The 21,650-nt window shown below is 40.6% G+C and overlaps 5 protein-coding genes across 8 annotated transcripts in view; 4 read left to right on the top strand and 1 right to left on the bottom strand.

Annotated features, from left to right (window-relative positions):
• Nucleotides 1–569: 569 nt before the first annotated feature.
• LOC115585143 (eukaryotic translation initiation factor 4E type 3-like) lies at nt 570–5,583 on the bottom strand. Its single transcript, XM_030423283.1, has 7 exons — nt 5,049–5,583; nt 3,981–4,053; nt 3,253–3,347; nt 3,109–3,169; nt 2,960–3,026; nt 2,704–2,859; nt 570–2,611 (listed from the first exon to the last, which is right to left on the bottom strand). The coding sequence occupies exons 1-7, from the start codon at nt 5,207–5,209 to the stop codon at nt 2,565–2,567; spliced, it is 660 nt and encodes a 219-aa protein (XP_030279143.1). The 5' UTR covers nt 5,210–5,583; the 3' UTR covers nt 570–2,564.
• Nucleotides 5,584–5,595: 12 nt separating this feature from the next.
• LOC115585142 (serine/threonine-protein phosphatase 4 regulatory subunit 2-A-like) lies at nt 5,596–11,478 on the top strand. Of its 3 annotated transcripts, none has more exons than XM_030423281.1 (9): nt 5,596–5,743; nt 6,482–6,563; nt 6,667–6,837; nt 7,529–7,622; nt 7,773–7,810; nt 7,983–8,057; nt 8,286–8,435; nt 8,652–8,944; nt 10,236–11,478. In XM_030423281.1, exons 1-9 carry the CDS (start codon nt 5,710–5,712, stop codon nt 10,553–10,555), a joined length of 1,257 nt encoding a protein of 418 aa, XP_030279141.1. In that variant the 5' UTR covers nt 5,596–5,709; the 3' UTR covers nt 10,556–11,478. The 3 variants fall into 3 exon arrangements, with proteins under 3 accessions (XP_030279141.1, XP_030279140.1, XP_030279142.1); XM_030423280.1 differs by having other exon boundaries at nt 8,649–8,944; XM_030423282.1 differs by lacking the exon at nt 7,983–8,057 and having other exon boundaries at nt 8,649–8,944.
• Nucleotides 11,479–13,671: 2,193 nt separating this feature from the next.
• On the top strand, nt 13,672–15,891 carry guca1b (guanylate cyclase activator 1B). The gene is made up of 4 exons (XM_030421707.1): nt 13,672–14,095; nt 14,430–14,579; nt 14,728–14,842; nt 15,063–15,891. Exons 1-4 carry the CDS (start codon nt 13,892–13,894, stop codon nt 15,188–15,190), a joined length of 597 nt encoding a protein of 198 aa, XP_030277567.1. The 5' UTR covers nt 13,672–13,891; the 3' UTR covers nt 15,191–15,891.
• Nucleotides 15,892–16,263: 372 nt separating this feature from the next.
• oard1 (O-acyl-ADP-ribose deacylase 1) lies at nt 16,264–18,745 on the top strand. The gene is made up of 5 exons (XM_030421705.1): nt 16,264–16,598; nt 16,745–16,910; nt 17,519–17,577; nt 17,680–17,792; nt 18,438–18,745. The coding sequence occupies exons 1-5, from the start codon at nt 16,470–16,472 to the stop codon at nt 18,583–18,585; spliced, it is 615 nt and encodes a 204-aa protein (XP_030277565.1). The 5' UTR covers nt 16,264–16,469; the 3' UTR covers nt 18,586–18,745.
• A 1,546-nt stretch (nt 18,746–20,291) lies between these two features.
• LOC115585597 (synaptotagmin-2-like) overlaps nt 20,292–21,650 on the top strand; it is a 74,344-nt gene continuing 72,985 nt past the window's right edge. The window contains exons 1-2 of one of the 2 annotated variants that reach the window (XM_030424076.1): nt 20,292–20,477; nt 20,631–20,698. The gene's annotated coding sequence lies outside the window, so the exon portion shown is untranslated. The remainder of the gene's footprint in view (nt 20,478–20,630; nt 20,699–21,650) is intronic. The other variant, XM_030424078.1, reaches the window with a different exon arrangement.

Below are 21,650 nucleotides of genomic sequence, written 5' to 3'. Positions count from 1 at the left end.
AAACAGTCATACATTTTTTGTAAATATTTCATTTTATTAACAATATCATGATTATTAGTATTTCCTTCCTTGTTCTTTTTATTGTGTTGGGTGCCTGGATTTCTGTTTTTTGAAGTACAGTTTTTCCTGATTTCCGACAGCAATCTGTATAATTCAATTCATGGTAAATACAAAATATATAGTATTCTGTTATTTGATTTAGGTAGGAGACCACAAAACATGGTGCACCTCACCTGTGATGTGTGGTTAAGATTGGCAGAATTACATTATATAAGATGATGAAAGGTGATATATCAAGTTTTTTTTCAGTATTTGGTTTCCTACTGCTGAGGCAGACATTAAAGGCCAAGGCAAAAATAGAAGGTGTCCACATTCTCTCATTTCACCCACGCAGTTTTAATTCAGTCGCCATCAAGTTTATAGTGACTATCTATTGTAACATGCATTACAATACTAAATCATGACTCTTACCATTGGAAATGAATGTGATCAAATACATGTGCACTTCTCAGATCTAACAGCAGCCTCTGTAGGATTTTCTGCCAATGAACAGCCTGACAATCCCTTCATTTCAATTTAATCTTTTTTATTCAATGCATTATTGATATTCTCACGAGTCATGAGACATACAGTACGTTTTCCAAAACAGCAAAAGGTGAAGGTTTAGGCGTCTTTATTTCTCAAACACGTGTAAAACTAACAGACAAACATGACTATATACAAGTCCAACATGCTGAACGCAGATGACATTCTAAACTGCTGGTAAACACAAGGCACCATCCAAGATCAACAATCAGTTACAAGGTCTGAGATCCGAAGTGAGTGGTCGCGTGTGTATGTGCAATTGTACAGTATTGTTACTCTCTTATCATACAGTATGTGCTTATAACATTGTCACATCAACAAACAACAGAATAAAAAGGGGAAAATTAAGCAAGTTTGGCAAAGTCGGTGGTTGGAAAACTACCTCCGCTGAACACTCTCCAGCAGAAACGTTTGACTCGATTGAGAAATCACAGCAGCACATCTTTCTGTGGTGTTTCATTACACACTTCGTAGCTACACAGAAATGTCCTAGGTAGTACTAAAAAAAACAAAAAACATATCCGCTCTACTCTACACAATCTAGAGTAGTCAGTCTCACCGTTTCACTCATCAACTGTCACACACAAACACACAGGGAAGGTGCCCGAATGAATCAACTTCCTAAATGTCAACATTTCCCCCTAACGATTTTCAGTAATACAAATACAGCCTTTAACATTGTTAAACCACAGGGGGGGAAAAGAATACAAACTGGACAGTTACGATTTCAGAGAGACACTGAAATTGTTTTTTTTTTTGTGCAGCAGCAGTAAAAAAACCATCTCTGATTAACTTTTTGCATACAGATTGGACCATGCTGCAGTGGTTTGCATCACTCCAATTACACTAAATTAGGCTCGAAGTAGTCCCTCAAGGAGAGTGAGACTATTATAATTTTTTTTCCATGTCCTTTCAGCTCATAAATTTCTGCGTGTCAACATTTGTTTATTGGTTATCACTTTTCCTGAGGCCAATTTCATCTACAGAGGGCAGGCTTCACAAATGTAATGTTAACACAGGTCATATGTATACACAAAATACATAATTTAAACTTACCTTACAATTAAAAGCAGAAAAAAAAGAAGACTATGACAACATGAACAAAAACAGCTTTACACCTAATGATACAAACCCAAAGTGGATTTGGTCGCAGTCATCACAGCTCCATATAATCCTGGAGGGACTGTCTGGTGTCTTACACACACGATAAGAAACAAAGTGCTTGATTTAGGACGTATGCTGAAACAAAATGACAACCACAGCATTGAGACATTGCTGCAAATTCTACTGGATATAAACGATTGCATATATTTCTCAGCCATCTACGCGACATATTTTGTGTACTGAGGTCATTTTTAAGTGTAACAAGAACAAAATTCTTTAGCAATCCACCCACGTCCTAAAGAAGTAAATATAAAAAGAAAATGTGCAATTTTCTGCTTATACTTTAGCATAACAGCATACTAAACATGTATGTTCTCCAGTATAGGCAAACAGTATTTTTGGCTGGAACATACAAAACAGAGAAAAAGAGCGAACTAGAAAAAAGCCTTGTAATGTATCGTCAGGATAAAGGTTTGTGGAGCTAGGCCTCCTATTCGATCCAAACACAAGATTTAATTCACAGACCTAGTTTTGGCTGTGCTCAGGAAACTGCACAAAATATGCCATAGGACATCTGAAAAAAATGTGACTGTACATGATCTGCTGTTTTTTTGGTTTAGCAAAATTTTGCAGTATAAAAACATACAAACACCACCATAGATAAAATCAAACTAAAAATGGTATTTACTACGGACTAAAATAAAAATGTCTTGGACATTGTTATGAATGCTCCAAAGATGAGTGAAAACTCCATCGATTGACAGCCATAATACGTGTGGGGCTACATGACACATTAAGCAACTAAGAACTCAACTGCTTGAAAATGTGCCCAACTGTTATCCAAAACAAGTTCTTCAGCAAAAAGAAATGAAGTTCTAGTGTCTTGATCGACCTCCTTCGAAAGCGTGGTGCTCCTCGTGTGCTGAAACATGAGCAGAAAGAAGGATCACCGACGTGTTCATCCTGTCAGTCGATTTTAACATATCATTGTGAACGTCCCATGAAAATACTCACGCTTGTAGAACACCGCTTTAAAAGGGATCTGTGGGAGGAGCTCGTGGATCCGTCCTAAGATGTTTGACTCGTTGGCGCAAGACGCGTTTCCATTCCAGACCTGGAAGATGTCCTCTCTGTCTCTGACGCTGACGCTGACCCCGACAACTTCATCGTCTGCAACAACAACGACGACAAGAGACAATGAGAGGAATGCATTTCTAACACTTAATCTTCTGGACCAAAAGCCACTGCTTTTCTCAAGAAAGGAATTTACCTGAGGCACAATAGTCACTGAACTGTTCTCCAATTGTAGCCAACAGCAACTCCTTCCACACAACAGACTGTAAAACAAGAAGACAAATTTGTTAAACAGTGAATATTTAATAAGCAAATAACACATATAGTCATTATTATATTACTTACAGTGCATTCTTTGGGCACTTTCATTTTCCAGACGCCACCTTTAGCATTGCTTTCTTCTTCCCTGTATGCAAAACCAGCAGTCAACATCACACAGACCTATTTCAAATACTACAAAACATATACATGCATCACTCTCAAATTTACCAGAGTGGTTTTCTCTCTCCTCTCATCAGATGATAGCTACATCTCAGCGGCAGGCTTGAGACGCCGGGTATGTTGTTGTAGACTCGCCAAAAGTTCTACTCCAAAGCCGAGGGGAGAAGGAGGAAGACAGGAGGAAGCCATTATTTTATTGAACTGTTTACTGGCACAGGGAACACAGACAGTTGACCTTGTTAATGTTTCACACTTGTTACAGTGTGGAAAATTGCTGCCAAAGGCCTTTTCCTCATTGCTCAAACCGCACACACACACACACACACAATAAAAACTCAGTTTATGAATCCTTGTCCCGCACAGCTCTGCTTCGGGATCCAAAGTGTATTTGAGCTCTGTAACATCCTGCCATAAACACTAAGTTGTTATTTTATATTATATTGTTATGCTTCTATGACAACAGCCCTCCTTGCTACACATGGTCCGTAGCCCAATAAAGTCTTTATTAGTGGGTTATAGCACAGAACAACATAATGAGACATGATGAGATAAAACTCCAGACAGCCCTGAAAATGTTCCAGACGATGCGGTTTAACCTTGTGTCAGTGCAACGATTTTATCCTGCGTTGCGTCTGTTCTGAAGTTAAACGACATCAGTGAAGAACATTGAGTTTCTCAACTAACGTCTGGCTTTGGCCTTGGCGCGTTTCGGAGAAAGAGGAACTCTGAGAAAAACAAACACTGGGCTCTCGTATCACGGCTGTGAAGCGTCTTACCTGTACGGTCTCCACGGTGTAGATTTTCTTCAGGTTTGACTCGCATTCGGCAGCTGTCGTTCCTGGTAGGGATCTGAAAAAAAAAACAAAAAAAAACCACAAAACAAAAACAGACACAGCGATTAAATTCAACTCTATTCAAAAGTGACAGGCTCGTAAAGATCTCAGGTATCCTGATGTGAAGCGATGTGAAGACATTTCTCTCTGTGCTCAGTCAGACATGTTTTTTTTACAGAGTTGTCCTCAGAGCAGGAGGGTTAGAAGGGGGGGTGAGGAGGAGGGGGGGGGGGGGGGGGGGGGTCAGATGACAAATAAGCCAGTAAACAGTAAACAACACTGACCCCATTTGACAGCAGCACCCACCAATTTGTACACGCTGTGGCGGACGATGTGGCTTGTGTTACGCTTATGTTCAAGTTTGTCATGATGACTTTACATTAAATGGAAATCCCTCTTATAAGTAGGTCAGAACAGATAGATAGATAGACAGACAGATGGATAGATAGTTTTGCCTACATTCGTTTTAATTCAGCTTTAAAATAAAAACTGCTTCACTACACAATGGCAGAAAGCACAGGATCAATGAGTCAACAAGTTTTTTTTTTTGTTTGTTTTTTTTTTAGGAATAACATCTGTGCTCATCAAAAGGAAATCAAGTAAAGCTTAAAGATGAACTCAAACTGAACTCATGTGGACTTATTATGTGAGGCGAGCTGGTCACAAGTACGCCCTTTTGTTTATTTTAAGACTCTTCCCAGTAGAGGACTTGCTGTATGTAGGTCAGAGGGAAAACAAGTTGGCAGAGAAAAAAAAGCTACACTAACACCATTAACAAGCAGTGTTTGTTGTGATGTTCTCTTTACTGTGATTTATAAACAATCCCCGGATCGACGTTAAACAAACCTATAATGTTATCTGGGTTGATTTTGCAGCAGGCCCTGATTATAAAAAAAAAAAAATCGTCATCCCCCTTCTTTGTTCTTGTTAAAAGATCAACTACTTCACACTGGTTTAAAGATTGATAATAATATAACGATTTAAGGGGAAAATAAATGAATAATTTCTTACCTATCGAGCCAGAAAGTCCACGGAGAGTGTAAAGGCAGAGTATCGATTTCATTGCCACTTGAAATCCTTCCCAAATCTCTGTCGCTGATATGAATGTTGTGCTCCAGCAGAACCGGGCTGGATGATGTGCTCAGTTGTAACGCAGCTACTGGAACTGCCATCGCTGCCTCTGAAAAGCTGAATGACTTGCTTAAAAAAACAAAACAAGAAAGACAGATGTTCCCACCAGGGCTGTGATCGGTATTTATAGGTTCGTCAGGTAAATTTAACCGCGATCAGCTGCTGACTCATTGGTCGCCTCACCGGTCCGCGCCGTCACAACAACAGAAAAAAAAAAAACCCGATGACACCCGCTGACTGCCTGCGGCGTCAACAGCGCACCAGAACGACCCAGAAGTTTCTGTCACTGAGGTCCGTGCGCAGCTTAACTGGAAATGTGATTGTTTGCGCTATTACAGCAAACTATATTTAAATTCTGGCTACTTGTTTCGCGCTAAGGGGTCATTCAAGTGCTTTGTTGATCTCGGGCTAAACTGGGACGCGTCTTCCGCATATGTGACTACGTCATTTCAGACATGCGCAGTCCTCACAGCCAGCTTTGTTTGGCTGCTACCTGCTACTGCTAACTAGCAAGTATTTCCTGCTAGTGCTTGACACAGCTATGGACATCGACGCCTTATTGGAAGCGTTTCAAGGCAATATTTACAGTTTTCTAAATGAATGTCTGATTTTTTAGTCAAGGGGTTTTGACATTTGTTTCGCTGCCTCCACAAAAATCTGTAACGTCAATGTTTGCTAACTACGTTACGCGCGTTACCGTCACTTAGCTTACCAACAACGAGTACCGTTCGGAGGAGGCATTTAGGGACAATTTGAGCAGCCTATATTTGGCCTTGCTAGTGTATGTTATGTCAGCGAGAAACGAGTTGGTCACATTTTTGAGACATCAATTCTCTTAATGGTAGTTCGAGGTTATGTAAACAGCTAGCTGGTTAACGTCACAGCAAACATGCTAACTTACTAACTTTTACAGGAACTTTACAATTAGTTGACCTAACCTGGTGTTAGACGAGTTTATGAGTAGGCGATCAACTTGCCTTCTTCTTAATAAGGCAAATTTTACTTGACAAAGCTGTTAATAGAGACTTTATAATCATTTAATAAATGCTAACGTACAGTTGATGGGCCAAGAAATAGCCTGAAACTTGTCAGGACTTAATATTTTCCCTAGAAGATCAAATGTTTTTCCACACGTATTAATATCTAATGTTCATATGGTTAGGTTGAGTTATTTTGAAAACTTTCAACTCTAGGTTAAAGTCAATGCAGATACAGCACTGTTTGGTTCAGTTGGGGTCATATTATGCATTTCGTATAAATAAATGCCATTACCAATAAACTAATTCTTCTGTTTTACATGTGGACATTTACAGATTTCGAGAAGAAAGGCAAGAAAGATACCTGTCCTGTCCTTGAGCAGTTCCTGTGTCATGTGGCCAAGACGGGGCAGCCACTGTGAGTTGTCCACACCAAACATGAAAGCTTCATCAAATCAGAACAAATCTTGTCAGGGTTTTTATAAAAAATGTGTTCAAGGACTCTTATTTCTATCTTCCAGGATCCCATGGTCACAGTTCAAAACCTACTTCATGTTTAAATTGGAAAAAGTCATGGATGATTTCCACGCTTCAACACCTGAACAGAGAGAACCACATAATCCCAACGTCGACTATGTTCCTTTCAAAGAGATGAAGGAGAGGATCTTAAAAATAGTTGAAGGCTACAATGGGTGAGTCAAGCTATAAGCTTATAATAAGCAACTGTGCAAATTGTAAACAGATCCGTCTGCACACCCACATACAACATTAATTAATGTAGCAGCACATTTTCCTGTCCACAGAGGAAGTGTTGTCTTTCAGTGTTGTTTTTCTTTAGTGTTATCAACTGAATGAAAACATATCCACAAAGGAGAGATACATACATTTAATGTACAACTTGTAAAATATCAAGACCATTGTGGGTTGTACTTCATTCATCTGTGTCACAGTTGCATGTGTATTGTACTTACTCATTTGCATGTGACTCTAACAAAAATTTGCTTTACACATTTTGTCCTCACCCCTAAAAATATTCTTGTTGAATTTCCGCTTCACAACATAACTTCATTATTTGACGTTGAAAATGAGCTCTTTTGCACCTGGAGGCAAAAATTAGTTGGAATAGCTTCAAGCAGCAAAACAAATTGCAAAAAACTAATTTTTCTCCTTGGTGCATCAGTCAGAAGCAGTATGTTGAAAAACGGTAATGATTCATCCTTCCTGTCAGAACTTGTGACCAGGTGTGACTGGGATTTAGCATGCCTTTCCAGGTTGATCACACCCCAATGCTGCCAGGTTTAAGAAAGTTTTAGAAAGTGTTGATGCTGGCTGTGAGATGACTGTGTGGTTAATCCCAAACATATCTTTTGATGTCTTTTCCAGAATCCCATTCACCATCCAGCGTCTATGTGAACTCCTTACAGACCCCAAGCGCAACTATACAGGAACAGACAAGTTTCTCATGGGTTTGGAGAAGGTGACAACCACACTGCATTTCTTTATACATTCGTCCACAAAGATTTCCCACAAGATAGAAAAAATTGAAGAAATACTGACTCAAACATGTTGTTCAATGGCTTTAAAATAAATTCTAATATATATGTGTATTATTGTCAATGTTTTGCAGAACGTAATGGTGGTCAGCTGTGTGTACCCCACGTCAGAGTAAGTCCATGAGCTGTTGAGCTTTTGCACCCTTTGCTCTACTGGCTGCTGTATTTCTGTTAAGCTGCTTCTGATGCACATTGACAGCTCCCTTGAAGTTGCATACCCAGTCACACTTACAAAGTTACAATTAACAGCCAGTTGTTTTTGTGCCTTTCTACTTCTTTCGAAGGAAAAATGGGGCATCCAGTGTAAACAGAATGAATGGAGTGATGTTTCCTGGTAACTCTTCTCTGTATTCAGACAGGTGGGAGCCACATACTTGTTAATGACTGACTTCCACAAATCTAAAAGTGCCTCATACACCAGTAAATTGGAAAATTAAATTAGTTCAAAGCCAACTATTTAAAAATTCCACAAGGCTATTATAGTAAGGGCAGATTTGTCTTACCTATCAGTTTGGGTCTCAGCAGTTCTGCTGATTTGCCATCGTGTAATGACTTCCGTAAGAAATGGTCATATCCTTTTTTTGCAGTCGAAATGTAAATGGACCAGGATCACCAAAACCACTCTGCAGACCAAAGCTGTCAAGCTGTCATTCGCTTTCGACCAATGGGCTCCCTGAATGTCCTGTCAGTAAAGAGCCAGAGCCAACCACAAAGGAGGTGGAGGAACACCCAATCAGGTAATTGAAAGGTGTAGTGTCACTGTGAGCGAGTGTTTAGTATTCTTCTCAATATTTTTTAATTAAAACACAGATAATATACGCCAAGCACATTTTCTACTTAAGCAGATGTTCTCGAAATTGTATCTTTGAAAGGAATACATGTGAACCACTAACTGCTTTAATTTCATGTATATAATTAGCTTGACTGATTCCGTGTTTCTTTCATTACAGCAGTGTTTCCTCACCATCCGAAGGCGAAATTACCCCTAACAGCGGTTTAAAGAACAAACATCGCAAGGATGACGAAGAGGGGGAGGAGGAGGATTCTGATGCTGACAAACATGAGGTCAAGAGGCTCAAGTTTGACGAAAAGGAAGAGGAGGAAACAGGAAGTGAAGAGAAGGAGTCATCTTCTTGTAAAGGGTCAGAGAGCTCGTCAGAGACACTGGAGTCTACAAAAGATTCTTGCAGTCAAGAGGACGAAAGTGGAACATCTTGTGACACACCTACTACTTCAGAGGATCATGGTAAGTGTTTAACTCATCCTCACTCAGGTTGACAAATGTATACTTAAGGATTAAAGTGTTTTAGTAACTGTGTGGTGACTTCACAGACAGAGCGCTATGCTGTAGCTCAGGTGAAACTTTAAAAAAAAACAAAAAACTTTTTTGTGCCATATTTTGTGTCGATTTGGTCATAGGTGGAATAGCAGTGAAATAAGGTGATGTTGGGTTCTTCTGCAGCAATATTGAGGTTGTGTCGTTTCACAGTTGTCCATCTCAAACATCTGATGAAACAGATGTGTGTGTGTGTGTGTGTGTGTGTGTGTGTGTGTGTGTGTGTGTGTGTGATTTTAATCAATACAGCTGTTTGAGCAGGCCCTACAGTGACTGTTTCACTCACTGTTTAATAGTGATCCGAAGCACATTTTTGGACTGATATTTTAATATTTATTTTCAACTTAAACCCTGACATTACTTCAGACACTTTCACTTTTAGTGCTGGGCTACCAGAGGACAATCTGTGAGTCTTTCTGTATACCTATTTGCACAGGCTATCATTAGCTCAGGACTTCCAATAATTTGCAATACTTGCATAGGAGGTCTTTGTGTCTTAATTCAGTCCGAATCTGCCCTGTCCGTTATTTGTAAAGTATAGATTCCACAGCAAATTGCCCACCATATTTTGCCAAACACAGAGGTCAAGTGATTTTACGAGTCTTAATACTAGTCCTGTGTAAATGGGCAGCATTGTGATTTGGGTGCGTGTTCTTATCGGCATCTGTTTTCATACAACAAGTATGACATTTTATCAGAGCTCATATGTTGAACAGAAGTCTGATGAGGTCGGCTATGTTGATATTTAAAGTGAGTGACAGAGAAGCATCCGTTACTTGAACTAAATGAGCAGCAGATGTGTATTTGTGCTTCAAACACATGCAGAAAGTGAGCAAAACAACTCTTAACGATATTATTATTGTGGCTGCTGTGGAACAGATGCTCGGCTTCTGAAATGTTGATGTTACGCTGATGCCCTGACATCATATCTGGGATACTGTCAGTAAATTAGAGTAAATAAGAGTGGTAGTACTAGTCCTGTGCAGATAAGGCACATGATAGCTTACTGAATATATTTTGGTTTTGGTGTGCTGGTCGGACAAAACAAGACATTACCTTTGACTTATGGAATTTGTGATAAGTATATTCAGAAATTTTCTTAAAGAAACAACTAATTAATTATTTGAAAAGTATTTTGGCAGATTGACTAGTAAAAATAATACTTAGCTGTATCCCTAATGTTGTCTACTCTGGTCCTCAGAACCCAGCAAAACAGAGGCAGAGCCTTCCGAAAAGGAAGAAGAGTCATCTGAGACGGGGGATATCAGCAGTACGGAGACTAACAGCAGTGTGGATAAACCTGAGCAGCCTGCTCCATCAGAGACCAGCACAAGCTTTGAGCAGGATCATGGAGAGAGCAGCAGCAGCAGCAGCAGCAGCAGCAGCAGCAGTGATGGAGAGGGCCTACCCAGTGACAAGCAGACGCCTTCTTCTAGTAATTCGCCTGACTTGTCAACAGAGGGCGACGCTGACAGTTCGAAGAGTGCAGAGACTGCAATAGAGCCTGGGGAACATGACTAACTTGAATCCCGGCTTGCCAACTGACTATTTTTTACACTGTATGATACCACACCAAGGGTATATCTGTAGCACTGAAGACCCTGACTTCAGGACCAGGAGCGATGTGGACTTGGAGATTCTTCACAGAGGGATCTTTTTGTTCTCTTCAGTTTTAACTACTCATGGCCACACACCCCCTGGTCTTTAAACTGGAAGGAAATGATTTAAAGAAGATTATGGAGACTTTGCTTTTTTCACTGTTGACTAAAAGTTTTTCTAATATTTTTTCCTGATTTTTATATCTGAGCATTATGATTTAACCTTGATAATGGATGTATTCAATGATTTCATTAGTCGTTTGGCATGTATTCCAAAAATGATTAACTTCACATGAGCTGTTTTGGCATTAGCATAGTTGTTTTCAGCATCTGTCTGATTAATGTGTGTCTGTCCAGTTGAATGAGGACACATGCCATTAAGAATGTGAAGCAACACTTCACAGATGTCCGCTAGCTCTTTCTATGAAGCACATACCATATATTGTATTCCTTATTAACATTATATTGCACTTGTTTGCATTGACCTGATTAAGGATGTTAAAAATGTAAAAGTTTTGCTTTTGTGACCATTTGAAGCCAACACAAACACAATTTTGCCAGTTTTGTTAGATCTAACATTTGTTTGGCTTAAGGGAAGCCATTTCTGCATCAAAAATCGGTCAAAAGATCACAAGGTACTTTTACACTTCCTGTATGTCATACCTTTTGTTGTGCAAATGTCCCTTTTTGATAGCTTGAATTTTTACAGTATGTTCCTGTAAATCAGTTTTTGTAGACTTGTAATACATGTCCACTGCCTTCGTAGAACTGAGAATCGCTGGAAGTTGAATGCTTGAGCTTGTATCATAGTATTCATGGAAAGCAATAAATGCTAAAAAATTTAAAGTGTGGCTTGCTCAGTTCACATTAAGGGAGTTGTTCTTTTAAGTTGCTAATCCGGTGATGCTTCATAATTGCTGAACAATGAGGGCCAGCTTATGGGGAAATTACCTTTTAGACACGCTTTAGGTGTGACTGAGTATTAACCCATCAGTAGCCCCCACACTTCAGAAACCCCTTGTCAACATTAGGCTCAGCTGTGAGTCTAAGATTGCTGTCTTCAGTGCTAATTGCACACAATAGCCTTCAATTATCATACCAAACATGCTGCATTATTAGCTATTTACAGTTAATGAGCTAATGTTCACTATATCCCAATTATTAGTATTATACCATGCTTGTTGATAGTCCTGTTTTCTAAAGACTAGAGGGCACATACTCCAACATCCTTTGTGATCCAAAGACTTTTCCTCTAGTGCCACCTTCAGGTTAATTAGATCTTTAAAATGATATGCCCTCCCAGTAATGTGGTGCTCAACCAAAGTCATACAATTACAGCACTGAATACCTAAACATACAAAGGTGGTATACACAAAGATCTGGGCCTTCATCTTAGAATCACTAGAGCTTACAAACATCAGAGTATAATCAGAGTTGCCCTGATGAAGGCAACAACGTTGGGATGTTTATCGACACGGCCACCGCAAATTGTTGAAGCTGAGATTCCTCAACTTTGTCCTAAAGATTTGGATGTGTTCTCCTTATGGAGGATAAAACTTTTGGGTGCTTCATGGTGGCTTTTTAGTTTTGTTAATGAAATTTCTGATTTGATAGTTTGCTGAGACATTGTGTCCCCTCACTCACCTGTCCCAGTTGTAATAACTTTGATCTCCTGACTTTTCATCTGGCACCATCACCAGGTCAAGATTTAATTTAGTCAATTTCTTTGGTTTATGACCCTGCAACACTCAAGACATCCCCATCAGCCAGATGAACTTATGTTTTGTGCCAGTGTTTGCAATGCTAACAACACAGGGACAATTGTAAGCTTGTTAGCGTACTTGTTTGAGCATTTAGCTAAAGTAGCTCACACGGCCACTAGCATGGCTCTGGTCAGACAGTGGAGGAAGTGGAGGTGTTACAGACATGACACAAGGAATAAAAGTTACTGTCAGTCCTGTCAATGCAAGTGAGCCATTGGTAAAGAAATGGTGAATCCTACCTAGACCCAGTCTGGGTACAGGAAACTGATAACTGGATAAAATAAAATATGGTTGAGATTTACAATAACTCTTGTGTAAGAACTGAAGGTGTTAGTCAGTTTAATCTGGTGGAGGACATCATCCAGAGACATCTTAGATGGCCTTGACACTTGTAAGCCAAGATTATCACTGTCCCTGCCGTCAGCACATATTGTGAACCAGGAAGGTATTGGACCAGGTGGACCGTTCACCTGTAAACAATGGCTATTATTTGATTGTAGTTATTGCAAATCACTGGCAGACTCCACCGCCAGATAGCTCGCTTGATGTTTTGACCAATTTCCCAAATATAATTGCCCTCTTGAGGTTAAAATGTAATGTCCATCATTAGTGAATTTAGCCACAACACATTTATTATAGGCTTCACTGAGTCTGAAGCACACCTGTAAACAGTAATCATGGGTTGCAGTAAATAACCTGAGGGTCAGAGCTTTCAGCACTAACTAAACACTTGGCCTGTGTGAATCACAAGACTGGTCAGGAACTTGTGGGAATACTGGGGATGATTACCTAAAGGAGTACATCAGCCATTTATTATTCCTATGGAGGAAGGAATAGAGATCGATGAACAAAGAACTGCCAAAATCGAAGCAGCAGTGGCTGAGATATACAGATATTTTTATTGGCAAGAATAAGTGAAGCTTTTTCAGAAATGATGAATCCTACATTTCCCACAATGCAGCTGAAAGCGTTAGACCATCCCAGACTTTAAATGTCAGTAACTAGTATAAATCCATTAAGCCTGACTTTACCTTGGCACACACATAAGTAGTTAACGTCATACCATACAAATATATTAATAATAGAGAATGATGATTATAGATTATAGATAAACCTGTCATTAGGGAGTGTGTTTCATAACAAACAATAATACAGTGGATGTACTAGATGTACATTCAGGATAGGTTGAAGCAGGACCACAAGGAAATCCTGACATGATCTGATTGATTTTGACAGGTGCCCATATCAAATCCCTTATCATGTGATCCACAACAGTCTGTGTCTCATCCTCACTTCCAGAGGGGATTTGCCACAACAGAGAGCCAAAGAACAATTCAGCTCGCATGGACTTTTTGATCAATTTGGTCTATGCTGATTTGCACAAAGTTTACTTCAGCAACAGAGGACTTACATTTGTGGATTTTGTAATGTAGAGGAAAACTTTAAAAACAGTTACCTAGGTCAAACAGGGGGCTACAGAAAAAAAAACTTCCACAATGGGTCAGCGCCTGAGCGAGGATTGTGACCCGGACAAGGAAATTGATGTGGCAGAGCTGCAGGAATGGTACAAAAAATTTGTCGTGGAATGCCCGAGTGGAACTCTTTTCATGCACGAGTTCAAGGGCTTTTTTGGCGTTACTGAAAACAAAGAGGCTGCAGATTACATTGAAAACATGTTTCGAGCCTTTGACAAGAACGGAGTAAGTACAAACCTCTGCTCTGTGGAAGTATAAGCCTTGTGCATAGTCATTTTTTTTATAACACTGGGTATAGTAGTAGTGAGGATTTGATGATTGCAAGCATTTGTGATAATTAAAAACAAGCAATTTAAACATGTCAACTTGGGCTCCAGGGAAATTAGAATGAGCATGTTTTTTTTTTTTTTTTACTACTTTCTGTTGCAGGTTAAACAATTAATTAAAAAAGTAATCGGCAGATAAATCAGTACTGATAGTAAAATGACTCATCAGATTCTGTCTAGTACGCTGCAGTACATAAAATAAAAATGTAACCTCTTAATCTTCATGTGCGCAGGACAACACCATCGATTTTCTGGAGTATGTTGCAGCCTTGAACTTAGTCCTGAGGGGTAAACTGGAGCACAAGCTTAAATGGACATTCAAAATGTATGATAAAGATGGAAGCGGATGCATTGACAAAACGGAGCTTCTTGAAATTGTGGAGGTAATATTCCGTATTTCACAGTCACTATAATATGCAGCTATTGATCTGTAAAGCTTTCAGAACATTTTTCAAAATAAATCAGTGCGCTATAATTAAACAGAGTCAACCTCAGAGTCGCTGTAACGTACTTCTTTCCTGTCACTCTCAGTCTATTTATCGACTGAAGAAAGCCTGCCACGGAGAGCTGGATGAAGACTGCAACCTGCTGACCCCAGACCAAGTGGTTGACAGGATATTTGAGCTGGTCGATGAGAATGGAGATGGTGAGTGTCCGTAACAGTTTTCTGACAGCGTAGTAAAAGCAATGGCTCGCTAATGATTCACAAGGTCTGTGTCAAAGTGCTGTAATGGGTTTGCGGAGTGTGTAAATGTGAAATTTCCCCCATTCATTGTTGGTGAGGCGTATCTTGTCACTAAAAAGATAAGTTAAGAAATGGAGAAGTGTATAAAATAAGCCCTGAGAATAACTGTCCCCTTATCCAGGGGAGCTTTCTCTGGATGAGTTCATCGACGGAGCGCGGAGGGACAAGTGGGTGATGAAGATGCTGCAGATGGACGTAAATCCTGGGGACTGGATGAGCGATCGACGGCGCAGTTCGGACTTGGAGTAAGGACTAAGGCTGGAACATGGACTGTCAGTCTGTCATGTACACACATCATTAATGTGTGTCAAATCATGCCGTGATTTTGTACCTATGGCGGTTTAATGTATATAAAAGGAGACAACACCACTGTCATCCTGGCATTGTTTCACTATATTCTGCTCGCAAATGGGCTTTTTTTTTCCAGGTTCTGCACTATAACAGTAGTTACGTTACAATATCTATAACAATTCATGGTCTAGTAGCTCTGTTTAGGTCTGTGCTTTATTGACACTGCAGCCATAAGGTGCTTACTGTCTCTTCTTTTTTTCTCCTGTCATTAAAATGAGCATATAAGTTATTCAATAAACATACTGAAAGCCCTTACACAAACATGTTCCACCATTAAGAGGTGTTTTGACTTACTCAGGATGACAAGACCTCTTCTCAGGGCTGTGTGGAGCCATGTACAGACCTGAGATTGGTGATATTTCCCTCTCTCCCTCACAGTTTTGTTTCACCTTTCTGGAGAACTTAAAACTTTTTGCATATTATTGTCGCTCTCAGTTTATGGATCTCACAGATATTCCCATCATAGCTTGGCACAGTTTGAACCTGAACAGCATTTAATAATCTTACAATAATATACACAAACAGTGTAAATAAAAACACCTGTAAGGGTTTGGTGGGGGGGTCTTTTGAAAACAATAAACATCATATATATATACCGATTTCAGACTGCCTGTTTTGTTTAACAGAAATCAGATGTATTGCATGAAATAACATTGCTGGTGAAGTTTAATTCAATTTTAAAAAGTAGGCTATTTATATTCATAGAATACATCTATATATGGAATGACAGCTCCAAAGACAGGTAAGGACAATTTCTTGGTTTTCAAGGTTGGTTTCAGTTTTTATCTTTAAATATATACAAACAATGTAAAGCTCAAAAAAGCAGTATATCTATGTATTGTGGAGTTAATTGTTAATATACGCAACATGTAACCCATATAACCCAATTTCCCCTGTAGAATCCAAGAAAAACCCAGAAACCTTTAAACTTTTGGCCATTTTCTATCATCAAGGAAGTGCCGCTTACCTACAAAGTCTCGGGTTTTCTCGCGAGAGGACAGACGGCTTCCTCCTAGCTCACTGCAGACTGACAAGTCTACTGAGCTGCCAAAAAGCAGCCCGAAAGTCAGTTTGTTTGCCATTAAAACGACAACCTCCAGCCAACTGTTTGTAAGTGTTACGAGACACCTTTCCGTCGCATAATATGCTAGCTAACGCGTCTGCTAGCATTAGCTGAATGCCGATAATCCCGCGTTGTTTTGATGCGTGTTTACGACTGTACACGTTTAACAAACTCACCGGACAAATGCTGCGCTCATTGTCGACAATGTCCACCGAGCTTGAGAAACCAGTCTACAAAACTGAGGTATATGCCTACACTTGTTTTTGGTTTTACATGCGTTAAAGGGTGTGTTTTTCTGTCACATATCGTCCTCCCAGACGCCAGTTGTTTATCTGTTGCTCTGACGTTTGTTTTCCTCCCGCGGTGTAATGCTGCCCCCTGCCGGCCAGCCAGCAGAAGGCAGCTGGAGGCTGAACTATGTCACAGGGAACCTGTTCTCCTGCCCCGAGGACGAGGCTCTGGCCCACTGCATCAGTGAGGACTGCCGCATGGGGGCAGGCATAGCGGTGATGTTCAAGCAGAAGTTCAAAGGGCTAGAAGAGTTAAAGAACCAGAGTGAGTCAGACTTTCTATTAAAAACATCTATAGTGGAAGAAATTATCTCACTGCTTCCCAGGCAATCATTTTGTTCAGCTCAGAGAAACTGCTTTTTGTTCTCAACCACAAAAGCTTAGATTTATTGTTGGAAAAATGATCTTATTCTGTACTGCCTGAAATTATTTCATACTGTATGTATTCTGTATCAATTGATGCAAATGGTTGGATGCATTTATAACCCAGAATTAGTGAGGGATATTGGGATATTAGTGTTTCACTTGATAGATAATTCTGCGACATATCTTATATCTCATATATTTTTGGTCCCTGAATATAACGCGACACATGCACATATTCACTCATATTCCAATATCCCTAACTTATTTTGAGTAATGTATGACTCCGCCATCTCATCACATGATGTCTTACGCATCATTTTGTGCACAATTATCCAAAATATGTCCCTTTTTTGGTGTCTTTGGGTATTAAAGGATCCCCACTAAAATGTAAAAGTGAATCTGCGGGTTGTACTGCGTAGCATCGATTTGTAATGACTTCAGGTTTGAGGGGATTTAAAAGAAAACATTTTTGTATTAACTCTAAATTTTCTTACTAATTCCAAACAGGAAAGCTGCCAGGACAGTGTGCTGTGCTGAAAAGAGACAGACGTTTTGTCTACTACCTGGTAAAGATGTGACATTTAATTTGAACTGTTCCCTAATATGCAAAAAAATAAAATAAAAAAAGAAACTGTAATTGGTGCTCTCCTGTTGTTGTTTTATCGCAGATTACAAAGAAAAAAGCCAGCCAAAAACCGACCTATGACAGCCTGAGGAGGAGCCTGGAGGACATGAAGTCTCACTGTGAACGCAATGAAGTAACAAGAATATCAATGCCTCGGTGTGTGTTACGGATCCAAATTTTAAGCAGTTTCTGTAATTGATTGTCAGCTCCCTTAACAATCAACTAATGGTTAAGCATTAATAATACAGGAAATCTGTTGGATGGTTTTCCCTTGGAAAGTTGTTTTAATCACTGACATGATCTGTGTTCGATGCAAAATCGGCAATAAACATCAGTTACTTGAACAATAAACTAGGTAACCCAAAATAATGTGGTTTGCGGTTATTCAACATCTGGCCAAACCAAATTCAACCCATATGGAGGCTAACAAATGGCTAAAATGTAATAATATCAGTTAGTGTTGAACGTCTGTTGTATTTATTTATTTTTTATTACAAATAACTACATTTTCTCATGCCAGTATTGTGTGTTTTGCCATATTTGAAAAGAAAGTATTAGTTATTTGTAGCAAGATGTATTTGTGCCCATCTCTGATTGATGGTCAGTACAATTACGAAGGCGATAAGTTGGTTAATGATTAATAATTAACATCCTTAGCTTGTATCATTTCCAGTCCCTTAACGAAGCGTCATCAAACCAGGGAGCTCAACAGAGATATACTCATTTACTTGAGTATGACAAGAGTTTCCTCATTACTGTTGAATCAGTATACGTTTCTTTCTCTCTCTCTCTCTCCGACAGTATCGGTTGTGGCCTGGATCGACTGGCGTGGGACAAAGTGTCCGTGATACTGGAACAGGTGTTCAAACACACAAACATCTCCATCACTGTCTACAGCCTTCCCGAGAAAACAGAGACCAAAGTGATGAAGGAAAACATGCGCAGATGATCGATGCAGTACTTTTGTTGTAATATTCAGTTTATTCACTTTTCTGTATCGTTCCCACAGCATGTGGCCTTGATGTTTAATCTTTTTTCAATGAAAAAAATGTTTTGTCTAAATAAACGTTCTTTGTTGCACATGAAATTCTACATGTAGCTGACACACAGGACGTGTTTCTACTGATCATCTATTCCTTGTATCTGTAGTCACCATTCATTTACTTCCAAAACACACTGATCTACATCCAGATGTTACTGGGATTTGTCCACCTGTCCCTTCTGGTTTAACAACATGTGGGGTTTTAAACACTGAGCCTTAAGTATCGGGTTTCTCTTTACTCTCCCATTCATCCACGGGGCAATTATATTGTTGATTGAGCAAACAGTGCATTCGCATCTCTCTGTGGCCATCGTATAACTTTTAAAGCTCTCATTGAAGCCTCTGCAGATGGTCGAGGGTTTTTTTTTTTTTTTTTTGTATGATCCATTATTGATCCGCTCGGGTATTGTACTTGAGTGCAGCCGGGACACATTGTCTCCGCACCAGATGTGAGTCAAAAGAAAGAGGGGTGGAGAACCTGACACCACAAAGTCAATCCCACAACATCCATTTTCTCCAGGATAGGAACAAAAAAAACAAGAAAAACCCTTTTAACACACCATGAAAACTGAAGTGGGAAGCAGAGAGCTAATGAAACACAATCTCCGCTCAAAGCAGTCCGATTGCATTAGCTGGATTAAATGCTTGAACAAAAGGGGGGTGGGGGGCTCCATTTAATAATTTGACGACATGTACTTCAGGTGCGAGTAATTAAAATGAACCTCGGTGGCAGCGAGACTGTCTGAACGGGCTCAGTAGTTAGCCGCCTGCGACCCTTCCCAGCTCTCCTCTGGGGCACCTTCAATAATTCAAAAAGGAGAAGGCATTAACCGCTGTACACTGCGGCTGCCTGCCCATTCCCCCCCACCACCTCCACCTTCATACATCCTGGCTGGCTGGCTGGCAGGGAGACTGTACTTCGGCATCACTGCAACCAACCCCCACTCTCCTCCTCCTCCTCCTCCTCCTCCTCCTGCTCTTCCACCCCCCTTCCCATCCCCCCTTCTTTGCCTGGCAATTAGACTCCACACTGCAGCAGAGCAACCTAGCCGCGCTGCAGTGAGTGAGTGCGGGGAAATCTCCCTTCGCGTGACCCGCTCCCGCACCTCGACACGTCCACATCCCCAAAAAAATCTGCCCCATGCAACATTCCCCCCTTTGTTCCCTCTTTGTTCCCCCCCCCCCAATGCAAGCTTCTGCCTGTCCCACTGCGGTCCACTGATTCGCCTGACCGATGCTCTCCCCCATTCCCACTCTCACTCCCTTTTTCTCTCTTCCACATCCTCCCCCCTCCTCCCTCCCTCCCCCTCTGTCCTCCATTCCCTTTTTTTTTCTTTGCACGATGCGTATGAAATTGCAGAGCTCAGCATTCTTCTCCGCTGGCACTTAGGGAAAAAAAGGGAAAAAAATAAAGAGAGAGAGAGAGAGAGAGAGAGAGAGAGAGAGATGAGCTGGGCGGGAGGGCTTCTGGTGCACCACATAACTGGCCCCCTTCCAATTAAAGAAGAGAGCTTATGTTATTGAAGAGCAGCTTAGCCAATCAGGAGACGGTGCAGGCAAAGACAGCACGGAAAGAAAAAAAAAAAAAAAAAAGGCAGCAGAGCGAGTGGGCAAGAGGAAGGGAAAAAAAAAAAAAAAGAGAAACTGCAGTGTGTGTGTGTGTGTGAGAGTGTGTGTAGTTTTTCATCCCTCCCCTGAGCAGATCTTTATCAATTTGTGTACTCCAGTCTTGGGGTGCATTTGAATGGGTGTCTGCGTGTGTGTATCTGTGGCAGAGTTTACAGGAGGACAGGGTAAAGGTGTGTCTAAGAGGGGCTGTGTGTGTGTGTGTGTGTGTGTTAGACTCCCCCCCCCCCCCCCCCCCCAAAACCCCTTGACTTATTCATTCTGAAAAACTGGAAATAAGAGAAAGTAAGAAGGAAGATTGATCATTTCTCTCTCTATCCTCAAAGTGTCTCGGAGCCCCCTGTGGAGAAGGAGAAGAGCTTGTTGTCCGGAGGAGAGCGTCCTGCAACGAAAGGTAAGGGAAGCTGTGTTCTCCTGCTACTCCCGGCATGCTGGGCTGTTTTTTTATCAAAAATGTATTTATTTATTTTTTATTCTTTTACACTTCTGAAGTTGTTTGTCTCCCTCGTCAGCGTGTGCTCTCGATCGTTTTACCTTTCAGATGCAATGACGCTCAGACAGGCGCGCAGATTTTCTACTTTTGCGGTTTAAAGACTCTGCAGAAATAGCAGAGGGAAAAGGCAGAGAGGAGGCAGAGAGGAGGCGAGAGAGGGAGGGAGGGAGGGAGGGAGGGGGAAGGTTAGTGCGGGACTCCCTGATGCTTCTAGGCAAGTTTCTGTGCACACGGTTCTCTAGTGCTGCAGTATCCCATTACATCCCAGAGCAGAGCTGCCTCAGCATCCATCCACCAAAAAACATCTACCAGCTTTTGTCAAATGTCTGTTTTTCCATTTGAACTTGTTTATCACCCCAGGTTGGGATAAGAGTAAAGTTTTGCCCCCCCCCCTTTTTTTTTTACATAAAGCTCAGCCTGCTCAGTGCTGCAGCCCCCTTTCAGTTTTTTTTGTCGTGCATGCTGTCATTGTGTATTCCGGGTGTCACTGGGGTTTGCTTAGATAACAGCTAGAATTGGCTCTGATAGGGTTAGAGCCTGGCGATGAGTTTTTTTTTTTATTTATTTATTTTATGTGCGTGTTGTTTATCCCGCGTTGTGGGACTTCCTTTCAGTCACAGCCTGCAGCCAAAGTAGGCTCTCTGATTGGGGCGGAACGCGGCTTAACGACAACACGAATCAAAGAAGCTGAAGAAAAAAATATGGTATTATCGTGTCTGTGGAGTGTTTATACACTGAAGATGTGGCAAAATGAGCTCAAACATCAAAAGGAGAGGGAAGCTTTCTTTGTTCACAGCTGATTCACACTAACACGTTTTTTTTTTTTATTATTATGCGTTAATTATCAGCTTTC

The sequence above is a fragment of the Sparus aurata genome, chromosome 7 (assembly GCF_900880675.1).
Source record: "Sparus aurata chromosome 7, fSpaAur1.1, whole genome shotgun sequence".
NCBI classification, from domain to species: Eukaryota; Metazoa; Chordata; class Actinopteri; order Spariformes; family Sparidae; genus Sparus; species Sparus aurata.
This window is presented reverse-complemented; position numbering and strand designations above follow the sequence as displayed.